This window comes from Mobula hypostoma, chromosome 2 (genome assembly GCF_963921235.1).
Source record: "Mobula hypostoma chromosome 2, sMobHyp1.1, whole genome shotgun sequence".
NCBI lineage: Eukaryota > Metazoa > Chordata > Chondrichthyes > Myliobatiformes > Myliobatidae > Mobula > Mobula hypostoma.
In genome coordinates, this window is record NC_086098.1 from 42,981,466 (window position 1) to 42,997,807 (window position 16,342).

General features: G+C 44.1%; 1 protein-coding gene across 5 annotated transcripts in view; it reads left to right on the forward strand.

The window, feature by feature from the left end:
• The window catches only part of agbl5 (AGBL carboxypeptidase 5), a 157,649-nt gene that overhangs the window by 113,835 nt on the left and 27,472 nt on the right, over window positions 1–16,342 (forward strand). For all 5 annotated transcript variants that reach the window (XM_063036370.1, XM_063036377.1, XM_063036382.1 and 2 more), the window contains one exon: window positions 239–354. In XM_063036370.1, the coding sequence (XP_062892440.1) occupies window positions 239–354 (116 nt within the window). The remainder of the gene's footprint in view (window positions 1–238; window positions 355–16,342) is intronic.

Sequence of the window (16,342 nt, forward strand, 5' to 3'; positions counted from 1 at the left end):
ATGAAATATACATGTGCTCGAGTGTTTGTACAGATGAAAATAGTAACAGTATCTGGAATATATGGAACTTAATGAGTTGTAACAGCAAGAACTGGGAGCAAATTAATTTCCTGAAATAATAATGTCTGAATTGGGAAATGTATGACCAAGACAATTGTAATTCTGTTTAACAGAGTGGTGAAAATTATAAAACTTGCAAAGTGCTGGACGCTTATATTTACAATTATTAACATTCTAGGGTTCAAAGGTACGAGCATGCCTGGTGCATTTAACAATGGCATTCCTCAGGAAATTAAAGAACATGCTCAGACATTGGAAAATATTACAGTTACTGGAAGAACAAGCCATGTGCAGGTACAAAACAACTTATTTCAATGCCGTGAATAAGAAGAACAATTCTAAAGTAGTTCTGAAATACAAAACTAAATTGCTGCCTTGTTTCACACAAGTGCTTTGTCCTGACTTTCAAGTGTAATTGAGTAAAGTAATTAGATTACCAATGTATTTGTAGACCACATTTGTGGACTATTAACTAAAACATTAGATCAAGCATGCCAAATACCTTCTATACCACCCTTTCAACTTGTGCAGCCATTGTCAAGGAGCTATGAACTATGAAAACTGTTAAGGTCTTGCAATGAGCATTGACCTTTACATTTGACCTACCAAGGACCAACATGTCACATTTGACTGAGTTAAACACCACCTGCGGGCAGATTTGCTAGAGCTGGAGCTTCACATCCAAGGATGCACCTTGTATTGAAAGGACAGGCAGTTAGGTAAAGGGGGTGGGGTGGCTCCGTTGGGAAAAAAATGAAATCGAATCCTTATAAAGACGTGACATACGATTGGAAGACGTAGACTCCTTGTGGGTAGAATGAAGAAACTGCAAGGGTAAAAAGACCCTGATGTGAATTCTATACACGCCTCCAAACAGTAGCAAGGATGTGGAATACAAATTACAGCAGGAAATAGAAAAGGCATGTAGAAAGGGCCATGTTATAAGACCACAAGACATAGGAGCAGAATTAGGCCATCTGGCCCATCGAGTCTGTTCCACCATTCAATCATGGCTGATCTTTTTTTAATCTCCACCTCAACCCCAGTTCCCAGCCTTCTTCCCGTAACCTTTGATGTCATGTCCAATCAAGAACGAGTATATATCGGGGGGGGGGGAGGGTAGACATTATCTTTTCATGTATTCACTTTGAAAACTCAATAAAAATTATATTTAAAAACAAAAGAACGTAGCAATCTCTGCCTTAAATACACCCAATGACCTGGCCTTCATAGCTACATGTGGCAACAAATTCCACAAATTAACCACCCTTTGGCTAAAGAAATTTCTCTACATCTCTGTTTTGAAAGGCCGCCCCTCTATTCTGAAGCCGTGCCCTCTTGTTCTAGACTCTCCCACCATGGGAAACATCCTTTCCACATCTACTCTGTCTAGGCCTTTCAACATTTGAAAGGTGATGAGATCCCTCCTCATCCTGAATTCCAGTGAGTACAGACCTAGAGCCATCAAACACTCCTTGTATAATAACCCTTTCATTCCTGGAATCATCCTTGTGAACCTCCTCTGGACCCTCTCCAACACCAGCACATCTTTTCGAAGATGAGGGGCCCACAACTGTTCACAATAGTCAAGGTGAGGCCTCACCAGCCTTATAAAGCCTCATCATCACATCCTTGCTCTTGTATTCTAGACCTCCTGAAATGAATGCTAACATGGCACTTGCCTTCCTCACCACTAACTCAACCTGCAAGTTAACCTTCAGGGTGTTCTGCACACAGACTCCCAAGTCCCTCTGCATGTCAGATTCCTGGATTTTCTCCCTGTTTAGAAAATAGTCTACACATTTATTTCTACTACCAAAATGCATGACCGTGCATTTTCCAACACTGTATTTCCATTTGCCACTTTCTTGCCCATTCTCCTAATCTGTCCAAGTCCTTCTGTATCCAACTTGTTTCTTCAATACTACCTGTCCCTCAACCAATCTTCATATCATCTGAAAACTTGGCAACAAAGCCATCTCTTCCATCATCTAAATCACTGATATACGGCACAAAACAAAGTGGTCCCAACACTGACCCCTGCTGACCACCACCAGTCACTGTCAGCCAACCAGAAAAGGGTCCTTTTATTCCCACTCGCTGCCTCCTACCAATCAGCCAATGCTCCAGCCATGTTAGTAACTTTCCTGTAATAGCATGGGCTCTTAACTTGATAAGCAGTCTCATGTGGCACCTTGTCAAAGGCCTTCTGTAAGTCCAAATATACAACGTCCACTGCATCCCATTTATCCTATGTATAATCTCCTCAAAGAATTCCAACAGGTTCTTCAGGCAGGATTTTCCCTCAAGGATACCACGTTGACTTTGTACTATCTTGCCCTTTGTCACCAGGTACTCCATTACCTCATCCTTAACAATTGACTCGAACATCTTTCCAACCACTGAAGTCAGGCTAACTGATCTATCATTTCCTTTCTGCTGCCTTCCTCCTTTCTTAAAGAGTCAAGTGACATTTACAATTTTCCAGTCCTCTGGCACCATGCCATAGTCCAATGATTTTTGAAAGATCATTCTTAATGCCACCAAAAACTCTAATGCTACCTTTTTCAGAACCCAAGGGTGCAGTTCACCTGATCCGGGTGACTTATGTATCGTTAGGTCTTTCAGCGTTTTGAACACCTTCTCCCTTGAAACAGTAACTGCACCCACTTCTCTTCCTTCACACACGGCAACATCAGGCATACTGCTAGTGTCTTCCACAGTGAAGACCGATGCAAAATGCTTGCTTACTTCAGGAACCATCTCCTTGTCCCCCATTATTATTTCTCCTACCTCATTTTCAAGCAGTCCAAAATTCACTCTCATTTCTCTTTTATTTTTAACATACTTGAAAATTTTTTATTTGCTAGCTTGCTTTCATATTTCATCTTTTCCCTTCTAATGATTTTTTTTTGTTCCTCCCTGTAGGTTTTTAAAAACTTCCCAATCCGCTATCTTCCCACTAATTTTTGCTTTGTTGTATGCCCTTTCTTTTGCTTTCACAATAGTTTTGACTTCCTTTGTCAGCCATGGTTGTACTATTTTACGATTTGAGTATTTCTTCACTTTTGGAATACACATGTCCTGAACCTTCCTCATTCTTACCAGAAACGCGCACCATTGCTGCTCTATTGACATCCCTGCCAGCAACTCCTTCCAATTTACTTTGGCCAACTCCTCTCTCTTACCACTGTAATTTCCCTTACTTCACTGAAATACTGCTACATCAGACTTTCTCCTTGCCAAATTTGAAGTTGAACACAATCATATTGTGATCACTAGCTCCTTAGGGGTTGTGCAAAGGTGATGGAGCATTTCAATATGCAGGTAGATTTGGAAATTCAAGTTGGAGCTGGATCCCAAGGAGGGAATTTGTAGAATGCCTGTGAGGTGGCTTTTTAGAGCAGCATGTGGTTGAGCCCATGAGGGGAAAGGTAATTCTGGATTAGGTGTTGTGTAATGGAATAAATGTGATTAGGGGCTTTAAGGTAAATGACCTCTCAGGAACCAGTGTTCATGATATGATATTCACCCCGCAGTTTGAGAGAGAGAAGCTAAAGTCAGATGTATCAGTATTACAGTGAAGTAAGGGAATTACAGAGGCATGAGAGAGGAGCTGGCCAAAGTTGATTGGAAGGGGAAACCAGCAGGGTTAATGGCAGAACAACAATGGCTCGAGTTTTATGAGACAATTTGAAAGGCACAGGATAGATGTATCTCAAAGATTAAGAAGTAGTTTAAATGGAAGATGAGGCATTATCTTCCATTGTGAGTGACTAACAAGGGAAGTCAGATACAGCATAAAAGCAAAAATTAGTGGGAATTGAGGATTGGCAAGCTTTTAAAATCCAACAGGAGGCAACGGGGAAGGTGGGACCTGTACAGATTGGATGGGTTGCACCTGAACTCGAGGGGGAGCAATATCCTTGCAGGTAGGTTTGCTAGCATGCTTCGTGAGGGTTTAAACTAATGTACGAGGGGGATGGGACCCAGAGCGATAGAACAGTGAAAGAAGTGCATGGAGTAAAGCCAGATCTAACATACAGAGAGGCTTTGAGGAAGGAGAAGCAGAAAAAACGGTGTAAAGACAGAAAGGTAGAAGGGCTGAAATGTGTGTACCTCAATGCAAGAAGCATCAGGAACAAAGGTGATGAACTGAGAGCTTGGATACATACATGGAATTATGATGTAGTGGCCATTACAGAGACTTGGCTGGCACCAGGGCAGGAATGGATTCTCAATATTCCTGGATTTCAGTGCTTTAAAAGGGATAGAGAGGGCGGAAAAAGGGGAGGAGGGTAGCATTACTGGTCAGGGATACTATTACAGCTACAGAAAGGGTGGGTAGTGTAGCAGGATCCTCTTTTGAGTCAATATGGGTGGAAGTCAGGAACAGGAAGGGAGCAGTTACTCTACTGGGGGTATTCTACCCCCTGGTAGCAGCAGAGATACAGAGGAGCAGATTAGGAGGCAGATTTTGGAAAGGTGCAAAAATAACAGGGTTGTTATCATGGGTGACTTTAACTTCCCTAATATTGATTGGCACCTGATTAGTTCCAAGAGTTTAGATGGGGCAGAGTTTGTTAAGTGTGTCCAGGATGGATTCCTGTCACAGTATGTGGACAGGCCGACTAGGGGGAATGCCATACTAGATCTAGTACTAGGTAATGAACCGGGTCAGGTCACAGATCTCTCAGTGGGTGAGCATCTGGGGGACAGTGACCACCGCTCTCTGGCCTTTATTATTATCATGGAAAAGGATAGAATCAAAGAGGACAGGAAAATTTTTAATTGGGGAAAGGCAAATTATGAGGCTATAAGGCTAGAACTTGCGGGTGTGAATTGGGATGATGTTTTTGCAGGGAAATGTACTATGGACATGTGATCGATGTTTAGAGATCTCTTGCGGGGTGGAAGGGAATAAATTTGTCCCGGGGAGGAAGATAAAGGATGGTAGGGTGAAGGAACCATGGGTGACAAGTGAGGTGGAAAATCTGGTCAGGTGGAAGAAGGCAGCATACATGAGGTTTAGGAAGCAAGGATCAGATGGGTCTATTGAGGAATATAGGGAAGCAAGAAAGGAGCTTAAGAAGGGGCTGAGAAGAGCAAGAAGGGGGCATGAGAAGGCCTTGGTGAGTAGGGTAAAGGAAAACCCCAAGGCATTCTTCAATTTTGTGAAGAAAAAAAGGATGACAGGAGTGAAGGTAGGACTGATTAGAGATAAAGGTGGGAAGATGGGCCTGGAGGCTGTGGAAGTGAGCGAGGTCCTCAATGAATACTTCTCTTCGGTATTCACCAATGAGAGGGAACTTGATTATGGTGAGAACAATATGAGTGAGGTTAATGTTCTGGAGCATGTTGATATTAAGGGAGAGGAGGTGTTGGAGTTGTTAAAATACATTAGGACAGATAAGTCCCCGGGGCCTGACGGGATATTCCCCAGGCTGTTCACGAGGCGAGAGAAAGATTGCCGAGCCTCTGGCTTGGATCTTTATGTCCTCGTTGTCCACGGGAATGGTAACAGAGGATTGGAGGGAGGCGAATGTTGTTCCCTTGTTCAAATAAGGTAGTAGGGATAGTCCGGGTAATTATAGACCAGTGAGCCTTACGTCTGTGGTAGGAAAGCTGTTGGAAAAGATTCTTAGAGATAGGATCTATAGGCATTTAGAGAATCATGGTCTGATCAGGGACAGTCAGCATGGCTTTGTGAAGGGCAGATCGTGTCTAACAAGCCTGATAGAGTTCTTGGAGGAGGTGACCAGGCATATAGATGAGGGTAGTGCAGTGGATGTGATCTATATGGATTTTAGTAAGGCATTTGACAAGGTTCCACACAGTAGGCTTATTCAGAAAGTTAGAAGGCATGGGATCCAGGGAAGTTTGGCCAGGTGGATTCAGAATTGGCTTGCCTGAAGAAGGCAGAGGGTGGTGTTGGAGAGAGTACATTCAGATTGGAGGATTGTGACTCGTGGTGTCCCACAAGGATCTGTTCCGGGACCTCTACTTTTCGTGATTTTTATTAACGACCTGTATGTTGGGGTAGAAAGTTGGGTTGGCAAGTTTGCCTACGACACAAAGGTTGGTGGTGTTGTAGATAGTGTAGAGGATTGTCGAAGATTGCAGAGAGACATTGATAGGATGCAGAAGTGGGCTGAGAAGTGGCAGATGGAGTTCAACCCGGAGAAGTGTGAGGTGGTACATTTTGGAAGGACAAACTCCAAGGCAGAGTACAAAGTAAATGGCAGGATACTTGGTAGTGTGGAGGAGCCGAGGGATCTCGGGGTACATGTCCATAGATCCCTGAAAGTTGCCTCTCAGGTAGATGGGGGAGTTAAAAAGGCTTATGGGGTGTTAGCTCTCATAAGTTGAGAGATAGAGTTTAAGAGTCGTGATGTAATGATGCAGCTCTATAAATCTCTGGTTAGGCCACACTTGGAGTACTGTGTCCAGTTCTGGTCACCACACTATAGGAAGGATGTGGAAGCATTGGAAAGGGTGCAGAGGAGATTTACCAGGATGCTGCCTGGTTTAGAAAGTATGCATTATGATCAGAGATTAAGGGAGCTAGGGCTTTACTCTTTGGAGAGAAGGAGGATGAGAGGAGACATGATAGAGGTGTACAAGATAATAAGAGGAATAGATAGAGTGGATAGCCATCGCCTCTTCCCCAGGGCACCACTGCTCAATACAAGAGGACATGACTTTAAGGTAAGGAGTGGGAAGTTCAAGGGGAATATTAGAGGAAGGTCTTTTACTCAGAGAGTGGTTGGTGCGTAGAATGCACTGCCTGAGTCAGTGGTGGAGGCAGATACACTAGTGAAGTTTAAGAGACTACTAGACAGGTATATGGAGGAATCTAAGGTGGGGTCTTATATGGGAGGCAGGGTTTGAGGGTCGGCACAACATTGTGGGCCGAAGGGCCTGTACTGTGCTGTACTATTCTATGTTCTATAACTAAAAAGCCATAAGGAGAGAAAAGATGAAATCTGAAGGGAGAGAGAAACCGGGGAATTATAGGCCAGTTAGCCTAACGTCGGTGGTGGGGAAACTGCTGGAGTCAGTTATCAAGGATGTGATAACAGCACATTTGGAAAGCGGTGAAATGATCGGACAAAGTCAGCATGGATTTGTGAAAGGAAAATCATGTCTGACAAATCTCATAGAATTTTTTGAGGATGTAACTAGTAGAGTGGATAGGGGAGAACCAGTGGATGTGGTATATTTGGATTTTCAAAAGGCTTTTGACAAGGTCCCACACAGGAGATTAGTGTGCAAACTTAAAGCACACGGTATTGGGGGTAAGGTATTGGTGTGGGTGGAGAATTGGTTAGCAGACAGGAAGCAAAGAGTGGGAATAAACGGGACCTTTTCAGAATGGCAGGCGGTGACTAGTGGGGTACTGCAAGGCTCAGTGCTGGGACCCCAGTTGTTTACAATATATATTAATGACTTGGATGAGGGAATTAAATGCAGCATCTCCAAGTTTGTGGATGACACAAAGCTGGGTGGCAGTGTTAGCAGTGAGGAGGATGCTAAGAGGATGCAGGGTGACTTGGATAGGTTGGGTGAGTGGGCAAACTCATGGCAGATGCAATTTAATGTGGATAAATGTGAAGTTATCCACTTTGGTGGCAAAAATAGGAAAATAGATTATTATCTGAATGGTGGCCGATTAGGAAAAGGGGAGGTGCAACGAGACCTGGGTGTCATTATACACCAGTCATTGAAAGTGGGCATGCAGGTACAGCAGGCGGTGAAAAAGGCGAATGGTATGCTGGCATTTATAGCGAGAGGATTCGAGTACAGGAGCAGGGAGGTACTACTGCAGTTGTACAAGGCCTTGGTGAGACCACACCTGGAGTATTGTGTGCAGTTTTGGTCCCCTAATCTGAGGAAAGACATCTTTGCCATAGAGGGAGTACAAAGAAGGTTCACCAGATTGATTCCTGGGATGGCAGGTCTTTCATATGAAGAAAGACTGGATGAACTGGGCTTGTACTCGTTGGAATTTAGAAGATTGAGGGGGGATCTGATTGAAACGTATAAGATCCTAAAGGGATCGGACAGGCTAGATGCGGGAAGATTGTTCCCGATGTTGGGGAGGTCCAGAACGAGGGGTCACAGTTTGAGGATAGAGGGGAAGCCTTTTAGGACTGAGATTAGGAAAAACTTCTTCACACAGAGAGTGGTGAATCTGTGGAATTATCTGCCACAGCAAACTGTTGAGGCCAGTTCATTGGCTATGTTTAAGAGGGAGTTAGATATGGCCCTTGTGGCTACAGGGGTCAGGGGGTATGGAGGGAAGGCTGGGTTCTGAGTTGGATGATCAGCCATGATCATAATAAATGGCGGTGCAGGCTCGAAGGGCTGAATGGCCTACTCCTGCACCTATTTTCTATGTTTCTATGTTTCTAATCAATAATATAAAGGAGGATACCAGAAGTTTTAAAGAATAAAAGAGACGAGTAGATATTGGACTGCTGGAAAATGATGCTGGAGAGTTTGCAATGTGGCACAAAGAAATGGTGGAGAAATATAATAAGTGCTTTGCATCATTCTTCACTATGGAAGACACTAGAAGTATGCCAGAAGTTTGAGAATGTGGGGTAGTGGGGTACCGCAAGGCTCGGTGCTGGGTCCGCAGCTATTTACAATATACATTAATGATTTAGATGAAGGGATTAAAAGTAACATTAGCAAATTTGCAGATGACACAAAGCTGGGTGGCAGTGTGAAATGTGAGGAGGATGTTATGAGAATGCAGGGTGACTTGGACAGGTTGGGTGAATGGGCAGATGCATGGCAGATGCAGTTTAATGTGGATAAATGTGAGGTTATCCACTTTGGTGGCAAGAACAGGAAGGCAGATTACTATCTGAATGGTGTCAAGTTAGGAAAAGGGGAAGTACAATGAGATCTAGGTGTCCTTGTTCATCAGTCACTGAAAGTAAGCATGCAGGTACAGCAGGCAGTGAAGAAAGCAAATGGAATTTTGGCCTCCATAACAAGGGGAGTTAAGTATAGGAGCAAAGAGGTCCTTCTGCCGTTGTACAGGGCCCTGGTGAGACCACACCTGGAGTATTGACATTCTTGCTATTGAGGGAGTGCAGAGTAGGTTCATGAGGTTAATTCCTGGGATGGTGGGACTGTCATATGTTGAAAGATTGCAGCGACTGGGCTTGTATACACTGGAATTTAGGATGAGAGGGGATCTGATTGAAACATATAAGATTATTAAGGGATTGGACATGCTGGAGGCAGGAAACATGTTCCCGATGTTGGGGGAGTCCAGAATCAGATGCCACAGTTTAAGAATAAGGGGTAGGCCTTTTAGAACGGATTTGAGGAAAAACTTTTTCATCCAGAGAGTTGTGGATCTGTGGAACGCTCTGCCGCAAAAGGCAGTGGAGGCCAATTCTCTGGATGTTTTCAAGAAAGAGTTAGAGAGAGCTCTTAAAGATAGTGGAGTCAAGGGATATGGGGAGAATGCAGGAACGGGGTACTGATTGTGGATGATCAGCCATGATCACAGTGAATGGCAGTGCTGGCTCGAAGGGCTGAATGGCCTAGTCCTGCACCTATTGTCTATTGAATGTCAGGAGGCAGAAGTGAATGTTGTTGCTATTACTAATGAAAAGGTGCTTGGGAAGATGGAAGGGTCTGAAGATAGAAAAACCGAATTACATACCAGGGTTCCGAAAGAGGTCACTGAAGAGATTGTGGAGGTATTTTTCAAAAGAATCACAGGATTCTGGAATGGCTCTGCAGGACTGGAAAATTTCATATATCACTCTACTCTTTAGGAAGTGAGGGAGGCAGAAGAAAGAAAATTATAGACCAATTAGCCTGACTTCAACGGTTGGGAAGATGTTATTAAGGATGTGCTTTAAGAGTATTTGGAGACACATGATAAAATAGGCCAAAGTCAGCAAGCTTTCCTTAAGGGGAAATCTTCCCTGACAAATCTGTTGGAATTCTTTGAGGAAGTAACAGGCAAGGTAGACAAAGGAGAGTTGGTGGATGTTGTTTATGAAAGCTTCTGACAAGGAGCCACACATGAGGCTGCTTAACAAGATAGGAGTCGATGGTATTACAGGAAGGATACTAGCCTGGATAGAAGATTGGCTGACTGGTACGCTGCAGGTGACTGGTGGTGTTCCACAGGGATCTATTTTGGGGCTACTTTTTATCACATTATATGGTATGTGAATGACTTGAATAATGGAATTAGTGGCTTTCTGGCCAAATTTGCGGACAATACGAATACGAATGGAAGCAGGAAGTCTGCAGAAGGATTTGGACAGAGTGAGAGAATGGGCAAAGTGGCAGATGGAATATAGTGTAGGGAATTGTATGGTCATGCACTTTAATGGAAGAAATAAAGGCACAGACCAGTTTCCAAATGGGAAGATAATTCAAAAATCAGAGGTACAAAGGGATTTGGAAGTCTTGTGCAGAATTTCCTAAAGGTTAACTTACAGTTTGAGTTGGTGGTAAGGAAGGCAAGTGCAATGTTAGCATTCATTTTGAGAGAACTGGAATATACAGTGCCTTGAAAAAAAATTCAACCCCCAACCCCTTGTTTAGATAAATGACTATTACAACCAGGAATTTTGATCACTTTAACTGAGAATCTTAATTTGTGAATCATATGCTCTTTTCACCGTAGAGCTCAAAATACCGGGAAAATTGCAAAGCATGAAAAATTAAAAACAATCAAAAACTGAAATGGAAGCAATTTACAAGTATTCATCCCCCTTTGCTCAGCACTTAGTTGAACCACCTGTCGCAGCTATTATAACCATTAGTCTTTTTAGACAAGTCTCTATTAGCTTTGCACAATGTGATGAAGCAAGACTTGCCTGCTCCTTGCAACATTGTTCAAGTTGTGCCAGGTTTGAGTTTTGAATTTACTTAAATCGTATATCCATCCCACAACGTGAGGGAGTAAAAATCTTTGCATTATGACTGTCGCAATGTACAGACATGTGAATTTGTAAGTCTATTGGCTTGTAGGAAGGAGCTATCCCATAGCGTTTTGGTCTTGGCTTTAATCGTGCTGCACCATTTGCCAGATGGAAGCAGCTGAAACAGTTTATGGTTGGGGTGGCTGGTGTACCCGATGATCTTCCAGGTCTTCTTTATGCACCTGCTGCTGTAAATGTCCTCAATGGACGGAGGTTCACATCCACAGATGTGCTGGGCTGCCCGTACTACTCTCTGTAGTGCCCAGTGATCAAGATTGGTGCTGTTCCTGTACCAGGTGGTGGTACAGCTAGTCAGGATGCTCTCAGTGGTGCCCCTATAGAAGGTCTTGAGGATTTGGGGGCTTATGCTGAACTTCAGTCACCTGAGGCAGAAGAGACACTGCTGTGCTTTTTTTTTGCCACAAAGCCGTTGTGTACAGCCCAGATGAGATCTTCCGTGATGTATTCCATGATCTTCCGTGAGGGAACTTGATGACTGTGAGGACAATATGAGTGAGGTTGATGTTCTGGAGCATGTTGATTTTAAGGGAGAGGAGGTGTTGGAGTTGTTAAAATACATTAGGACGGATAAGTCCCTGGGGCCTGATGGAATATTCCCCAGGCTGCTCCATGAGGCGAGAGAAGAGATTGCTGAGCCTCTGGCTAGGATCTTTATGTCCTCGTTGTCCACGGGGATGGTACCGGAGGATTAGAGGGAGGTGATTATTGTTCCCTTGTTCAAAAAAAGTAGTAGAGATAGTCCAGGTAATTATAGACCAGAGAGCCTTACGTCTGTGGTGGGAAAGCTGGTGGGAAAGCTGTTGGAAAAGATTCTTAGAGATAGAATCATGGTCTGATCAGGGACAGTCAGCATGGCTTTGTGAAGGGCAGATTGTGTCTGACAAGCCTGATAGAGTTCTTTGAGGAGGTGACCAGGCTTATAGATGAGGGTAGTGCAGTGGATGTGATGTATATGGATTTTAGTAAGACATTTGACAAGGTTCCACATGGTAGGCTTATTCAGAAAGTCAGAAGGCATGGAATCCAGGGAAGTTTGGCCAGGTGGATTCAGAATTGGCTTGCCTGCAGAAGGCAGAGGGTTGTGGTGGAGGGAGTACATTCGGATTGGAGGGTTGTGACTAGTACATTCGGCTCTGGAACCTCTACTTCTCGTGATTTTTATTAACGACCTGGATGTGGGGGTGGAAGGATGGGTTGGCAAGTTTTCAGACGAGACAAAGGTTGGTGGTGTTGTAGATAGTGTAGAGGATTGTCAAAGATTGCAGAGAGACATTGATAGGATGCAGAAGTGGGCTGAGAAGTGGCAGATGGAGTTCAACCCGGAAAAGTGTGAGGTGGTACACTTTGGGTGGACAAACTCCAAGGCAGAGTACAAAGTAAATGGCAGGATACTTGGTAGTGTGGAGGAGCAGAGGGATCTGGGGTTACATGTCCACAGATCCCTGAAAGTTGCCTCACAGGTAGATAGGGTAGCTCGGAAGGCTTATAGGGTGTTAGCTTTCATAAGTCGAGAGATAGAGTTTAAGAGTCGCGATGTAATGATGCAGCTCTATAAAACTCTGGTTAGGCCACACTTGGAATACTGTGTCCATTTCTGGTTGCCTCACTATAGGAAGGATGTGGAAGCATTGGAAAGGGTACAGAGGAGATTTACCAGGATGCTGCCTGGTTTAGAGAGTATGGATTATGATCAGAGATTAAGGGAGCTAGGTCTTTACTCTTTGGAGAGAAGGAGGATGAGAGGAGACATGATAGAGGTATATAAGGTATTAAGAGGAATAGATGGAGTGAACAGCCATCGCCTCTTCCCCAGGGCACCACTGCTCAATACAAGAGGACATAGCTTTAAGGTAAGGGGTGGGAAGTTCAAGGGGGATATTAGAGGAAGGTTTTTTACTCAGAGAGTGGTTGGTGCGTGGAATGCACTGCCTGAGTCAGTGGTGGAGGCAGATACACTAGTGAAGTTTAAGAGACTACTGGACAGGTATATGGAGGAATTTAAGGTGGGGGGTTATATGGGAGGCAGGGTTTGAGAGTCGGCACAACATTGTGGGCCGTAGGGCCTGTACTGTGCTGTACTATTCTATGTTCTATGTATATGCCAAGGAACTTGAAACTACTCACCCTCTCAACTGTGGTCCCATTGATGTTGATCAGGGCTAGCCTGTCTCCATTCTTCCTGTAATCCATGGCCAGCTCTTTTGTTTTTTTGACAATTGAGGGAGAGGTTGTTATCTTAGCACCACTGTGTCAGGGTGTTAACCTCTCCTCTGTAAACTGTCTCGCCACCGCTCAAAATAAGGCCGATCAATGTCATGTCATCTGTGAATTTGATCAGCAGATTGGAGCTATGTGTGGCAGCACAGTTGTGGGTGTAAAGGAAATAGAGGAGGGAACTCAGACACAACCCTGGGGGGCACCTGTGTTGAGGGTCAGAGGTACAGAGGTGAGGGTGCCCATCTTTACCACCTGTCGGCAATCTGATAGCTGGGGAGTGATGGTGGACAGCAATCTTGAGGTCTTGCCAGAGATGTTTGATCAGGCTAAGGGCAGGACTTCTACTGGGCCACTCGTGGACATCAGTTTTCTTCATCTGAAGCCTCCCCATGGTTGCTCTGGCAGTAGGCTTTGGGTCGATGTTCTGCTGAAAGATGGATTTCCTCCCCAGTTTAAGCTTTCTGGTAGAGGTTAGCAGGTTTTTATCCAGGATCTCTGTATTTAGCAGTATTCATCTTCCCATCAGTTCTGACCAGATTTCTAGTCCCTGCTGCTGAAAAGCATCCCCACAGCATTATGTTACCTTCAGCCTACTTTACACTAAGGGTGGTGTTACCTGGGTGATATGCAATATTAGATTTACACCACATATACCATTTAGTGTTGAGGCCAAAAATTTCCATTTTAGTCCCATCCAAATGCAAGACCATCTTCCACATATTTACAGTATCTTCTAAATGATGCTTTGCAAAGTCTTTACGGGCAAGGGTATGCTTTTTTAATGGTAAGTGTGGCATAAATCTAATACTGCTCATCAATGAGGTAACACCATCCCTACTGTAGGGACTGGAAATCTGGTCAGGATTGATAGGAGGATGAATGCTGCTAAATACAAAGCGATTCTGGATGAAAGCCTGCTAACTTTTGCCAGAAAGCTTAAACTAGGGAGGAAGTTTGTCTTTCAGCAGGACAATGACCCAAAGCACACTGCCGGAGCAACCATGGAGTGGCTTTGAATGAAGAAAACTTATGTCCTTGAGTGGCCCAGTCATAGTCCTGATCTTAAACTGATCAAACATCTCTGGCAAGACCTCAAGATTGCTGTCCATAGCCACTCCCCAATTAACCTGGCACACCTTGAGCAATTTTGCAACGAGGAATGGGCAAATCTTGCTCCATCACATTGTGCAAAGCTAATAGAGACTTTTTCAAAAAGAGTACTGGCTATAATAATACTGAATACTATTAGAACTAAGTACTGTTCAAAGGGAGATGAATATTTTTGAACTGCTGATATTTCAGTTTTTGATTTTTTTTTGTTTTTCACGCTTTACAATTTTCCTTTTTTTGGCGGGAGGGGGCTCTTGTTTAAAAGGAGCATGTGATTCACAAAAAACTTCTGAGTTACATTGATCAAAATCCCTGATTGTGATACTCATTTTTTGTGAACAAAGACTGGGGGCTGAATACTTTTTCAAGGCACTGTTAGAGCAAGGATATAATGCTGAAACTTTATAAGGCATTGGTCAGACTGCACGAAGTATTGTGAGCAGGTTTGGGCTCCTTAATCTAAGAAATAATGTGCTGGCATTGGAGAGGGTCCAGAGGGGGTCCACAAGAATGATTCCAGGAATGAAAGGGTGAATGTATGAGGAGTATTTGATGGCTCTGGGCCTGTACTGGCTGGAGTTTAGAAGAATGAGGGAGGGATCTCATTGAAACCCACCGAATATTGAAAGGTCTGGATAGAGTGAATGCAGTGAGGATATTTCCTGTTGTGGATGAGTCTTGGACCAGAGGGCACGGCCTCAGAATTGAGGGATATACGGTTTGTAAATCTGTGGAACTGATTGCTATGAAGACCAAGTCTATCTGCCTCCACCACTGACTCAGGCAGTGCATTCCACGTACCAACCACTCTCTGAGTAAAAAAAAACTTCCTCTAATATCCCCCTTGAACTTCCCTCCCCTTACCTTAGAAGTCATGTCCTCTTGTATTGAGCAGTGGTGCCCTGGGGAAGAGGCGATGGCTATCCACTCTATCTATTCCTCTTATTATCTTATACACCTCTATCATGTCTCCTCTCATCCTCCTTCTCTCCAAAGAGTAAAGCCCTAGCTTCCTTAATCTCTGATCATAATGCATACTCTCTAAACCAGGCAGCATACTGGTAAATCTCCTCTGTACCCTTTCCAATGCTTCCACATCCTTCCTATAGTGAGGCGACCAGAACTAGACACAGTACTCCAAGTGTGGCCTAACCAGAGTTTTATAGAGCTGCATCATTACATCACGACTCTTAAACTCTATCCCTCGACTTATGAAAGCTAACACCCCATTAGCTTTCTTAACTACCCTATCCACCTGTGAGGCAACTTTCAGGGATCTGTGGACATGTACCCCGAGATCCCTCTGCTCCTCCACACTACCAAGTATCCTGCCATTTACTTTGTACTCTGCCTTGGAGTTTGTCCACCCAAAGTGTACCACCTCACACTTCTCCTGGTTGAACTCCATCTGCCACTTCTCAGCCCAATTCTGCATCCTATCAATGTCTCTCTGCAATCTTTGACAATCCTCTACACTATCTACAACACCACCAACCTTTGTGTCGTCTGCAAACTTGCCAACCCACCCTTCTAACCCCACATCCAGGTCGTTAATAAAAATCACGAAAAGTAGAGGTCCCAGAACAGATCCTTGTGGGACACCACTAGTCACAATCCTCCAATCTGAATGTACTCCCTCCACCACGACCATCTGCCTTCTGCAGGCAAGCCAATTCTGAATCCACCTGGCCAAACTTCCCTGGATCCCATGCCTTCTGACTTCCTGAATACGCCTACAGTGTGGAACCTTGTCAAATGCCTTACTAAAATCCATATAGATCACATCCACTGCACTACCCTCATCTATATGCCTGGTCACCTCCTCAAACAACTCTATCAAACTTGTTAGACACGATCTGCCCTTCACAAAGCCATGCTGACTGTCCCTGATCAGACCATGATTCTATCTCTAAGAATCTTTTCCAACAGCTTTCCCACCACAGACGTAAGGCTCTCTGGTCTATAAT